Raw genomic sequence first — 13,106 nt, 5'->3', positions numbered from 1 at the left:
TTCACATGCGGAATAATGTGTGGCAGTTGGTGGACAAGCTCCCTTCTGAGCAAGCCAAGCCTTTTCAGGAGGTGGTCAGGCAGCTGAAGGCGTGTAGTAAATTCCTGTCCAGGGGTGCTTACGATACTTTTGATGTTGCATCCAGGGCCGCTGCTCAAGGTATAGTGATGCACAGGCTTTCATGGCTGCGTGCCACTGACCTAGACAGTAGAGTCCAGAAGCGAGTGGCGGATGCGCCTTGCCGGGGGGATAATATTTTTGGTGAGCGAGTCGAACAAGTGATAGAACAGCTCCACCAGCGGGACACCGCATTCGACAAGCTCTCCCACCGGGCGCCTTCAGCATCTACCTCAACTGGTAGACGATTTTTTTGGGGGAAAGAGGAATGCTTCCTACGCTTTTAATAAGTGCAGGTACAATCCACCTTCCCGACAGCCGGCTCAGGCTAAACCCCAGTGCGCTCGTTCTCGTCAACAGCGTGCGCCTCAGCAGGCCCCTGCAGCTCCCCAGCAAAAGCAAGGGACGGGCTTTTGACTGGCTCCAGTTGAGCATAGCCGACATCAAAGTGTCTGTGCCGGACGATCTGCCGGTCGGAGGGAGGTTAAAATTTTTTCACCAAAGGTGGCCTCTCATAACCTCCGACCAGTGGGTTCGCCAAATAGTCCAGCTAGGATACGCCCTCAATTTGATCTCAAAACCTCCAAATTGCCTCCGGGAGCTCAGTCCTTCAGCTTCCAACACAAGCAGGTACTTGCAGAGGAACTCTCCGCCCTTCTCAGCGCCAATGCGGTTGAGCCCCTGCCACCGGGGCAAGAAGGGCTGGGATTCTATTCCAGGTACTTCCTTGTGGAAAAGAAAACAGGGGGGATGCGTCCCATCCTAGACCTAAGGGTCCTGAACAAATATCTGGTCCGAGAAAAGTTCAGGATGCTTTCCCTGGGCACCCTTCTTCCCATGATTCAGGAAAACGATTGGCTATGCTCTCTGAACTTAAAGGATGCTTATACTCGCATTCCAATACTGCCAGCTCACAGACCGTATCTTCGATTCCGTCTGGGAACACAGCATTTTCAGTACTGTGTGCTACCCTTTGGTCTCGCCTCTGCGCCCAGAGTATTCACAAAATGCCTGGCTGTCGTAGCGGCGGCTCTCCGCAGACAATCTCCTGGCTCTCGTCTCTCAGGTGCGGGCGTCTCAGCAGATCACAGCTCGGCAGATGTTGAGATTGCTTGGCCACATGGCCTCCACAGTTCATGTGACTCCCATGGCTCATCTCCACATGAGATCAGCTCAATGGAGCCTAGCTTCCCAGTGGTACCAAGCTGCCGGGAATCTAGAGGACGTCATCCACCTGTCCACGAGTTTTCTCGAATCCCTACATTGGTGGACAATTCGATCCAATTTGACCCTGGGACGTCCTTTTCAAATTTCTCAGCCGCAAAAAGTGCTGACTACGGATGCGTCTCTCCTGGGATGGGGAGCTCATGTCGATGGACTTCATACCCAAGGATATTGGTCCCTCCAGGAAAGACTATTTCAGATCAGTCTTCTGGAGTTACGAGCGGTCTGGAACGCTCTAAAGGCTTTCCAGGATTGGCTGTCCTATCAAATTATCCAAATTCAGACAGACAACCAGGTTGCTATGTATTACATCAACAAGCAGGGGGGCACAGGATCTTGCCGTCTGTGTCAGGAAGCCGTCAGAATGTGGCATTGGGCTCGCCAGAATGGCATGTTTCTTCAGGCCACGTATCTGGCAGGCGTAAACAACAGTCTGGCCGACAGGTTGAGCAGGATAATGCAACCTCACGAGTGGTCTCTCAACTCGGGAGTGGTACGCAAGATCTTCCAAGCGTGGGGCACCCTCTTGGTAGATCTTTTTGTCACTCAGACCAATCACAAAGTCCCTCAATTCTGTTCCAGGCTTCAGGCCCAAGGCAGACTAGCGTCGGATGCCTTCCTCCTTCATTGGGGGGAGGGCCTCCTAAATGCGTATCCTCCCATACCTTTGGTGGGGAAGACTTTACTGAAACTTAAGCAAGATTGCAGAACCATGATTTTAATTGCTCCTTTCTGGCCCCGTCAGATTTGGTTCCCTCTTCTTCTGGAGCTGTCCTCTGAAGAACCGTGGAGATTGGAGTGTTTTCCAACCCTCAGAACGAGGGGGGGCGCTTCTGCATCTCAACCTCCAGTCCCTGGCTCTCACGGCCTGGATGTTGAGAGCGTAGACTTTACCTCCTTGGGTCTTTCAGAGGGTTTCTCCCGAATCTTACTTGCTTCCAGAAAAGATTCCACTAAAAAGAGTTATTTCTTTTTATGGAGGAGGTTTACCATTTGGTGTGACAGCAAGGCCCTAGATCCTTGTTCTTGTCCTACACAGACCCTGCGTGAGTACCTTCTACACTTGTCTGGTCTCAAGACCAACTCTGTAAGGGTTCATCTTAGTGCGATTAGTGCATACCATTACCGTGTGGAAGGTAAGCCGATCTCAGGACAGCCTTTAGTTGTTCGCGTCATGAGAGGTTTGCTTTTGTCAAAGCCCCCCATCAAACCTCCTACAGTGTCATGGGATCTCAATGTCGTTCTCACCCAGCTGATGAAACCTCATTTTGAGCCACTGGATTCCTGCCATCTGAAGTACTTGACCTGGAAGGTCATTTTCTTGGTGGCAGTTACTTCAGCATGCAGAGTCAGTGAGCTTCAAGCCTTGGTAGCTCATGCTCCTTATACCAAGTTTCATCATAACAGAGTAGTCCTCCGCACTCACACCCTAAGTTCTTACCGAAGGTGGTGTCGGAGTTCCATCTGAACCAGTCAATTGTCTTGCCAACATTCTTTTCCCGTCCTCATACCCGCCCTGCTGAACGTCAACTGCATACATTGGACTGCAAGAGAGCATTGGCCTTCTATCTGGAGTGGACACAGCCCCACAGTCCGGCCCAAATGTTTGTTTTTTTTTTGATCCCAACAAGAGGGGAGTAGCTGTGGGGAAACGCACCATATCCAATTGGCTAGCAGATTGCATTTCCTTCACTTATGCCCAGGCTGGGCTGACTCTTGAGGGTCATGTCAAGGCTCATAATGTTAGAGCCATGGCAGCGTCAGTGGCCCACTTGAAGTCAGCCACCATTGAGGAGATTTGCAAAGCTGCGACGTGGTCATCAGTCCACACATTCACATCTCATTACTGCCTACTGCAGGATACCCGATGCGACAGTCGGTTTGGGCAGTGTGTGCTGCAGAATCTGTTTGGGGTTTAGGATCCAACTCCTCCCCCCTAGGGCCATTTTTATTCTGTTCCAGGCTGCACTCTCAGTTAGTTGGTTAAGTTAGGTCCTCGCCGTTGCAAGGCCCAATTGACCAATGTTTGTTGTTTTGAGTGAGCCTGGGGGCTAGGGATACCCCATCAGTGAGAACAAGCAGCCTGCTTGTCATCTGAGAAAACGAAAGCTACATACCTGTAGAAGGTATTCTCTGAGGACAGCAGGCTGATTGTTCTCACAATCCCGCCCACCTCCCCTTAGGAGTTGTGTCTTCCCTTTCTTTGCTTTTTACTGGACTGAGGAGCACGCTCGCGTTCGGGCGGGAAGACGGTCGCGCATGAGCGATGCGCACGGGAGCGCGAGGCTAGCAAACTCTTTGTTGCTAGGGAGAATTCCGGTTCTGGGGCTGCCGTCGACATCACTCCATCAGTGAGAACAATCAGCCTGCTGTCCTTGGAGAATACCTTCTACAGGTATGTAGCTTTCGCTTTACAGAATAACCTTTGGCTCCCCCCCCCCCCCCCCCCCAATCAACATTCACCTCCTGTCACAGAACTCCATTCTGGTAGAGGAGGTATAAGTATTGTTCACAGCTGGACCCATAGAACAAGTGCCTTTCAAGAAACAAAACCAAGGACTTTACTCAAGGTATTTAACCCCTCCCTCCCCATCAGGTGTATTACAGCCCATCTTGGATCTCAGGCCTCTCAACTCGTTTGTTGCACAAATAAAAATTCAACGTGAGCTCTCTAACCACAGTTCTGCCACTTTTAAGACAAAACCATGAATTAACCTCCCTAGACCTCAAAGATGTGTATAGTCACATTCCCATTCACCCAAGTCGTCATCACTATCTCAGGGTCACATTTCAAAATTAACTTTATCAATTCAAAGTGTTTCCCTTTGGTTTTTTACCAAGTGTCTAGCTGTCGTAATTCAACATGTTCACAAAATAGGAATAGTCATGTTCCCATACCTCAATGACTTGCATATCACAGCTCCAGCAGAAGAAGTTCATCATACAGTAGAAACACTACAATCTCCAGGTTTCTTAATCAGCCTAGAGATGTTGCATCCTCATTCAGTACAAATCTTGCAGTTTATTAGAGCTCGTATAGATACAATCAAAGGTTGAGCCTTCCAAAACCTCATATTCAGTCCATCATTACCTTGAGTCAAGGACGTCATGTCAGCCAGGAGTCTACTCAAAACGTTTAGGTCACAGCGCTGCAACCGTGTTTGTTCTACCATTAGCATGCCTTTATGTTCAGCCTCAGACTTACCAGAGTTGTCAATCATAATCCACAAGATTTGTAGATCAGCAGATTCATCTTGGTGTTCTCTGGTGGCAAAACTCGAATCTATCTCATGGAGTGCTATTCCAGTTCCTTCTTCAAGCTGCCTTGACAGTGGACACCTCTGTCAAGGGGTGGGGAGTTCACTTTCTACACCTTTGAACACAAGGATTTGGGTTGAAAAGAGAACAGTCTCTATGCATAAATGCCAATCTTCCTGCTATGTCTTATGCCTTTTGGACCCTCAAAGATTGTCACAGCAATTAAATCATCCTCATCAGGACAGAAAATCAAGTAGAAGTTTTTTTTTACATAAATAAGGAGATTCGGGCTTCCTCTACCTTTGCAGAGAAGCTCTGAGAGTTTGGTACCTTGATGTACCATAAAACAATTACCTCCATTCTACTCATCAACCAGACATGCACAATCAACTTCTAAGCAGAAGGCTGGACCTTCAAGAGTGGTGACAAGAAAATCTTTTTTTCAATGTTGGGGATCTCCAACAATAGATCTGTTTAACAACAACAACAAAAAAACCTTTTTGTACTTTGGATGCATTTTTCATTCCATGGAACAAGGGGCTCCTGTGTGCCTTTCTTCTGATTCCTCTAATTTCCAGAGTAGTTCAGAAGATACTTCAAGATTCAGCCCATCAAATCTGAGTAGCCTGTCATTGGCTTGATCAACACTGGTTCCCATGGCCCTTAGCGTTATCTCAGGACAGCCCTCTTTCCCCATAGGAGACAACTCTCCCATATCACACAACAGGATGATCATCTCTTACATTCAAACATACATTCCCTTCATCTCACTGCATGGATATCAAAGGGGCAATGGTTGATTGTTTAGCCCTAATGCAGCAGATAAAAGATGACATTATTGCTTCAAGGAGACTGCCCACAAGGGAGTCCTTATTTAAAATGTTTGCAGTTTTCTTACTGGTACAGAGAACGACATATTAACCCAATGACTTCTCTTCATCCTGTTGCAATATCTCATGGTTCTTTCTAATCAGGCCTCAAAACAAATTTCGTATGATTCCATCTCAGTGGAATTGCCTGTCATGACTGCATTCAAGGCCAGCCATACCTTCTCAGACTATGGTTTCCAAGTTCATCAAAGGACTTGGCAAATACGTGTCCTACACTTCGCCCACCAGTTCCAGCTTGGGATCTAAACATCTCTTGAAAATGATGGAGTCTCCATTTGAACATCTATCTTTATCCTCCATATACTCAATTCTTTTCCATCAGAGCTGGTCTCAAACACACCCCAAATTCTTACACAAGGTGGCCTTCGATTTCCATATTAATCCATAACTCTTCCCATCTTTATGAAACTTTCTTCTACTGATAAAGCAGCATTTCATACTCTGGATTTTCGCAGAGTACTTCTTTTTATCCCTCCTCTTTAGATACCGTTATTTCTAACTAAATTTCATACTATTTCGTTTTGTTACCATCAAGCATTTTTGCCTTTACCAGGCAGAGTTGGTGTTCATACTTTAAGAACAAGAACCACATCAACAGCACACATTAGGTCTGCTTCACTCTCTGAAATCTGCAAAGCAGTTACATGGTCTTCCAACTATCCATATTTTCACCAAGTACTACTGGCTGGACATACGTTGCCAGTGTTTTTGGTCAAATGGCATTACAGAACCTTTTTGCTTGACTGTTTTATCCTCCATCCACCAATTAAATTTTCTCCATCCACCAATTAAATTTTCCTTTGTATGGGTCATTTTCCATAAAACACATGAACTTAAGCAGCCCTGAGCTTTAAGTCACTTTCAATGTGGGTGAATTTGTCTGTCAAGTCTACGGAGAAAGTGAGATTGCTTATCTGTAATGGGCTTCTCCATAAACCTCAGATTAATGCAAATACACTATCCCCTCCTCCTTGCCCTCATAGACTGTTACATCATGGATACAGGTTGGCTGGCTTGATGACGGACTGAGGGTGAGAGAGCAGTGCATGAATAATGATCATGTTCAGTCAGTTCTCTGACTTTTTTGCTGGGCACTGGAGAGCAATAGTCCAAGTTGGCAGCTATTGAGTGATATCATCGTCATTGTGTCTATTTGTCTGAGGTCTTTGGAGATCCCTTATTACAGGTAAGAAATCTCACTTTGTTTTCTGGCCTGTTAAGGAGGTCATAGGTCACAGCAAATTAGAGCAAAGTTTGGGAGGTAAGTGAATGATGTTATATAGCAATTTTATTGCACATAAAATACAATTTAATATCACTTAACGGGAACCAAAAGGATTTAATATCATTCCTTGTTAGCCCCCCCACAAAAAATTAACACAAGTATGTTAAATCATTGCCAAATGTGGATATCATCCTGAGCACTGATGGAGCAGTTTTCAGTTTTGCCCACATTGGAACAGACATCTGTGTGTACATTTTGCCAGTGGGTTTTTGAACCAGTTTTAAAAGTGACAGTATAATTTTCCTTTGAACGTGGTCATGGACACAGCATGTGTGTAGCCACTTGCACCAGTTCCTCCTCCCCCTCCCCCAGCAATTAGAATTTTGCTTGAAAAGTACATATGAATATTTGAATATGCCATCTACACATATATTTTTCCTCACTTGTTCTAAACTTTCCTCTTTTTGTATCACTGAGGGAGAGAAGTTTTTAGATTGACAACAAACATTGGTAAAAACACGTTTTACCTGCACAAATTGATTTGAAAATCTGTCCTCCCTGTTTATCACAGAACTTATTATTTTTGTTGTTCTTGGTTCAGGAACAGCCCAGTATGACTGACTTGTGTGTGATGTAACAACACTCTTAAGAGAAAATTTGATTAACTTTACATGGACCTAACCTGGATATGCAGACTCTCCATGAGAGTTTTTGTTTTTATGCAGAAACTTTAAAGTGAGCTTTTTTCTTGCTTATGTAGCCGTGATGAAGTAAAGACAAGATGGGGAGTTTCAGATTTCATCAAGGCGTTTATTAAGTTCCATGGCCACGTGTACCTGAGTAAGAGCCTTGAGAAACTACAGCCTTTGCGGGAGAAGTTGGAAGAGCAGTTCAAGGTAAGCAGTGTCTGTCCATATCTTTGTTCATTTTTGCTCTTCTCACCTGACTTTTGGTGTAGGCCACAGGGAGATTTTTAGTTTTCAACTGAAGTTATTTAAACTGATCTGTGCTGCTCCTGTACAAAGTAATGCTAAGAAACAAACCTATACTGAAAGTGAGTACCTGCATGCCTCCCAATTTAGAAGACCTGCATCTAGAGTTTATCTTTTGATGGGAAATGTATTTCTGAAAGCTCCAAGTTTTATATACTGTGTTTTATAAAAGTTTTCAAACTCTTGTACGTTTTTCATATTCTGTGAAAAGTACAATTAAAATAGATTAAAATTGGACTGCTACTAATCATCACAACATATTTTATTATGCAGATGTTCAAAAGTAATTAAGAATAAGAACCCAAAAGGTCTTCAATACATGTGTCTTCATATGCTTTCATAGCAAACCCAAATGAGTTACATCTCCGAAAAATTCTCTTAACAAGGCCCACAATAAGTTAAACAGAGCCCATGTGTGTTCAGTCTTAGTAGTGGGGCGGACTTAAAAAATAAATTCTTGGATGCAGAGTTCAGCTGTATGAAGTGGATTTGAAGCAAAAAGGTTTAAACATGCTGAACACAAAGCTGCCAAAAGAACTTGGGATAAAGTTATTCAAAATTATAGATTGATAGAAGCCTATAAGACAGTTTTAGTTTGAATATCTTTTGGGGCAGTAAAAGACCCATCATTGTAAATTAGCATCACCAAAATATTGCCTTAGAGCTCCTGACTTTGGGCAACTTGGGTTAAGGAAACTGAAAAAGCTCACTGTGAAGCCTAAAATGTAAAGGGAACTACAAAGGTCTTTTTGGCTAAGTCTGGGGAAATTGTTGACTGTTCAACATTTGACTGCTTCTCAAGTATAACCTACGCCAGTTGGTAGCAAGAAGGCCACCACTACTGAAAAGCCATACAATGTACATTTAGCATTTGTAAAGGAGCACTGAAAGAACATGACAGAAGACAACAATGAAATAGGGTGCAGTCTCTTGTTCTGCTGTTTACCATTCTCTCTTGCTCTACACAATTGCGGAGAGGGGGCAGGGGGTGGGGGGTCCTTTCTGCAGATGGGTAATTCCCTGTAAATCTTTGTGTAGAATCTTCCCCTCCCCTCCATGAATAAATAAGTTTGAAAGGCCAGGGAAAAAGGAAGAGATCCTTTTCCAGATATTGAGAACTTACTGTAAGCTAAAAAGCAATATATTAAGGGATAAGGGACAGGGTAAGGGTTATGGATGGGTAAGACAGAATAAGCATAAACATATATGACTGGATATGATTAGCGTATGTATGTATGAATATATATTTACATATACATTTTTTTTTTTTAGAGGATCCTTTTACAGAAAGCCTTCAACTCGCAGCAGCTGGTCCACATCACAGTCATTAACCTATTTCAGCTGCATCACTTGCGGGATTTTAGCAGCGAGACAAACCAGCACAGCTACAGTCAGGATGAGCAGCTCTGTTGGACACATCTATTGGCCCTTTTCAGTAAGTGCTAGAATATAGGATGTGGGAGTGGGAGAAATATTATTAGTGGGAGCCAGAATGTAGGGCACATAAGCTAGTATGAAAAGTCAGTGCCTTGAATTAGTAGTAACATGGCTGTACTTATAAGTTGCAGTTGAACCCTGAGAAAACTGGAGACAAGGATATCTAGATTTCTCAGGCCCCTAATAGCACAGTCAGTTACAGCTGGTGCAGCAGAAATTACAGGGAAGATTATTGCCGTGAGAGCACTGAAGCATAATTGGTGTAGAAGAGAAGAACATGTAGCTATCATCTCATGGAAGGAGGTTGCATGGAAGCACATTTAAATAGCCTCCTAATTTTACCTTTTCCTGATTATCAGCAAAGGTTTGAAACGGATTAGAGCACAAGCAGCTGACAGAGCTTACTCAGTTGTTGCCCCTTTTCTGAATGTTACTATCTATTTTTCAACAGCTGACTGAGGAAGCAATGTACACATCTGATTTGTTTTCTTAACTGCTTTTCTGATTCCTTCTTTTTCCTAGTGTCTTTCCTTGGTATCCTGTGCAAATTTCCACTCCTCAATGAATATCATGAAGATTCCTTAGGAGCTGACCCACTTCCTGCAATCAAAGTCTCATTGGATTGGCTCAAGCTCAGACCTAGTGTCTTCCAGGATTCAGCAGTAGATGAAAGGCAGTAGTGAGTCTTGCAACATTTTTACAGTTTTCTTTGTTCTGATTTAACTGTTCTTTGATTGTCTTTATTCTGTAAGTCTGACATGATGATTTTGAAGTATTTAGTTTATTGTCACAGAAGCAAGTGAACAATTGTAACTAGAATTATGTATGCTGTTCTGCACAGGGTTGGGAAGGTGGGGTTCAGAAGATTATTTTATAACCCCTATGTAGAACAATCAGGACATTGGTATGCAGTGGAGTTTTGCAGTGATTCCCTGCATTGCAGAGCTTACCCTATTCCTGTCTTATGATTGAGCTTGAGACTGAACATACCTCCTTGTATGAATGCATTATTTGTTCATTCTGATGAATGTGGAAGTTGTTCAGTTTTCCTATCAAAAAATGGAGTTCTTTTCTGTCTTGATTTTAGTCTGTATACCACTTTGACGTGTTTGTTCAGATAAAGCAGTTTAGAAAATTGTTAATAAACTGTAATTTTAGTGAAAGTCACATAACAAATATAAAGGTAACATAATTGGGCTAACTTTGTGGATTGTTGAGATGAAGCCATATGGTATCTTCTGTTTTTTCTCATGTTTGACACAAGTTAGTGAGGAAACGAATATCCTATCACAGTTACCCTTTCCTAATTTACTGTGGACTGATTCCACTGGACTGCTTTCTTTTAATTTTTTATTTCTTTAGAGTGATACAAATCCATTAAAGTGCAAAGAATGGAAATAAAGAGAATCTAAGTAACGTTTATCATTAAAAAAAAATCCATCTAGCCCACTTCAAGGGAGAGTAGTGTCACAAAATGAACAAGAAATAATGAAAAAGGAAAATCAATTAAGGTAAAATAATCCTAATCATTAAATAGCCTAGTTTTAACTAATATGTTTGTTTATAGCCTGCCTTTATCCAAGGCAGGTAACAAAGCAGCATGCTCATAACACCCAAAGAGTCAAACTAATTATTTCTCATAACCCTTAAGAAACTGCTCTAGCTGAAGTGGATCCCAAAATATATAATCCTTACTTTGAAAACCAAGCAGACATTTAATGAAAATTTAAGGAAAAAATGTGGCTCTATATTTCAGTGCTAAAAAGCCTTCCTTCTAAGTTGTGTAGCCCTGGCAATATCAGGAAAGTCACTATTAATAATAGTCATAGTCCGCTGAAAATGCAGCCCCGTACTTGACTTATCATTTTGAACATTTGGGCAATTATATACTCGTTTTGAACACACACCACAAGAAATATTTACAAAGTAAGGAACTCAAAATGTGTTTCATCTGTTGACAAATTGAGCTCGTTGGGGCCCATTATTTGTCTTTTTTAAGCAACTGGTGGTAACGTATATTTAACTAGCCGTTAAGCCCATAACACCGGGCTAGCTTTTTGTTTTCCTATGGCCTCTCCCTCCCCCCTCCCTCCCCCCTCCCCCCACCCCCGTCCACCAACCCTGCTCTCTCCCCTGCCTTCCCCCCAGCATCTGTTTCCCTCAGTTCCGCCCCTCCTTCCCTCCCTGCTCCCTCCTCCGATTTCCACGCCCATGTCCAATCCCTCCCTATTGGGCTGTACTGCTGGTGGAGGCGGGGCTTGGACTTCTACACTCTCAGCGTTCCGACTCTACTGCGCATTTGCAGGTTTATATGTTTGATTTTTCATGCTGATGATTACACTGAGTTTCCTTTTAAAAAAATAATATGAAGCTCCATTGTGTAGAAACAGGTTGTGATGTTTTATTAAGTGTTTCTATTTATATGTAGAGTCTAGGTGGCATGCAAGCACGCTTGGGGCAATTATGTAGGTTCGTCATGTAGGGGTCCATACACTGCACACACAAGTCCTGCATATTGGAGAGGGATATCTTAGAATCACAATGTCAGCATCTTTTGAATCGCTGCATTTTATCCATCATGACTGCCAATTTTGACACATGGATTAGATTTTGAAGTCTTCTGGTTAAGTGCTCAGAGGGGAGCCAGCTCCAACAGATTGCAATCACAGTAGGAAAGATACTGAAGGGAGTAGTCTGAGGTAAACGTGGGAACACATCACATCTTCGGGAAACTTTCTTAGAAGTATAAGCTCTAGAAGAGCTTCTGCTGGTAGTGATACCACTCGTATGTTTTGATAGTGATTTTTTTAATTTAAATTTTTATTAATTTTATACTATTTTGATTACCAGCCACCTTCTTAATGAAAGGCAGTTAAACAAGCTCCTGAATAAACATAAATATATACACATATAGACCTTCAGGTTTGCATGTGTGTGTAAATGTTTAAATATTAGGGCTGCATTTTGTTTAAAATTAAAATTTTTTTTTTTTTGTTACATTTGTACCCCGCGCTTTCCCACTCATGGCAGGCTCAATGCGGCTTACATGGGGCAATGGAGGGTTAAGTGACTTGCCCAGAGTCACAAGGAGCTGCCTGTGCCTGAAGTGGGAATCAAACTCAGTTCCCCAGGACCAAAGTCCACCACCCTAACCACTAGGCCACTCCTGAGTAATCGCGCAATTAAGATTCATGGTGAGGGTTACAGGGATTGGAGGGGGGACACATTTTTTTCTTCCTCTTCCTCCCCCCCCCCCCCCCCCCCCCCCCCAATTAGATATCATGCCTTTGTTGGTAGGGATGCTGAAGCCAGTTGAAGAAATCTACTGCCAAAATTTCCCCCTTCCTTGTGCTGCCACAGCAGTGAGGTAGTCAGCGGGGTGTCTCCAGCTGCCATTGCTGGCACTCCCCAAGTGTGCTTGCACAGACTAAGCATGCTTGGAGAGTACAAGTGTTGGTGGCTGGAGTCACCCTGCTGACTTCAGTACAAGGAGGAAGGGGATGACTCAGGAAGTGGATTTCGTCAGCTGGTGGGGCTTCAGCTACCCCCACCAGCCATTGAACAGATACTGTAGCTTTAGGAGGGGGCTGCACCAATTCTCTCTCTCTCTCGTGCCCCCCTGTGCCTTCACCCATTCTCTGTCTGTCTCTTTCTCTCTGTGCCCCTGTGTCTCCCTGTGCCTTCACTCTTTTCTCTCTCTGTGCTCCCCTTTGCCTTCACCCTTCTCTCTCTCCTTATGCCTTCACCCATTCTCTCTCTCCTGCCATGTGCTGCCCCTCTGTGCCTTCACTCATTCTCATTCTCTCTCTCTCTCTCTATGCCTCCCCTTCTGCATTTTCCCTCAATTCCTTCCCCGCCCCCCCCCCACCCCACCCGGCAGCGGCTCTCCCCTCCTCTGCCAGTTTTTTTTCTTATTACATTTGTACCCCGCGCTTTCCCACTCATGGCAGGCTCAATGCGGCT

General features: G+C 43.8%; 1 protein-coding gene across 5 annotated transcripts in view; it reads left to right on the top strand.

Annotated features, from left to right (window-relative positions):
* SMG7 (SMG7 nonsense mediated mRNA decay factor) overlaps positions 1-13,106 on the top strand; it is a 176,294-nt gene that overhangs the window by 91,648 nt on the left and 71,540 nt on the right. For all 5 annotated transcript variants that reach the window (XM_030207405.1, XM_030207403.1, XM_030207401.1 and 2 more), the window contains exons 8-10: positions 7,475-7,610; positions 8,979-9,141; positions 9,666-9,822. In XM_030207405.1, coding sequence (XP_030063265.1) covers positions 7,475-7,610; positions 8,979-9,141; positions 9,666-9,822 — 456 coding nt within the window. The remainder of the gene's footprint in view (positions 1-7,474; positions 7,611-8,978; positions 9,142-9,665; positions 9,823-13,106) is intronic.

The sequence above is a fragment of the Microcaecilia unicolor genome, chromosome 6, assembly GCF_901765095.1.
Source record: "Microcaecilia unicolor chromosome 6, aMicUni1.1, whole genome shotgun sequence".
Taxonomy (NCBI): domain Eukaryota; kingdom Metazoa; phylum Chordata; class Amphibia; order Gymnophiona; family Siphonopidae; genus Microcaecilia; species Microcaecilia unicolor.
The sequence above is the reverse complement of the archived record's forward strand: the minus strand, read 5'-3'. Positions and strand labels throughout refer to the sequence as shown.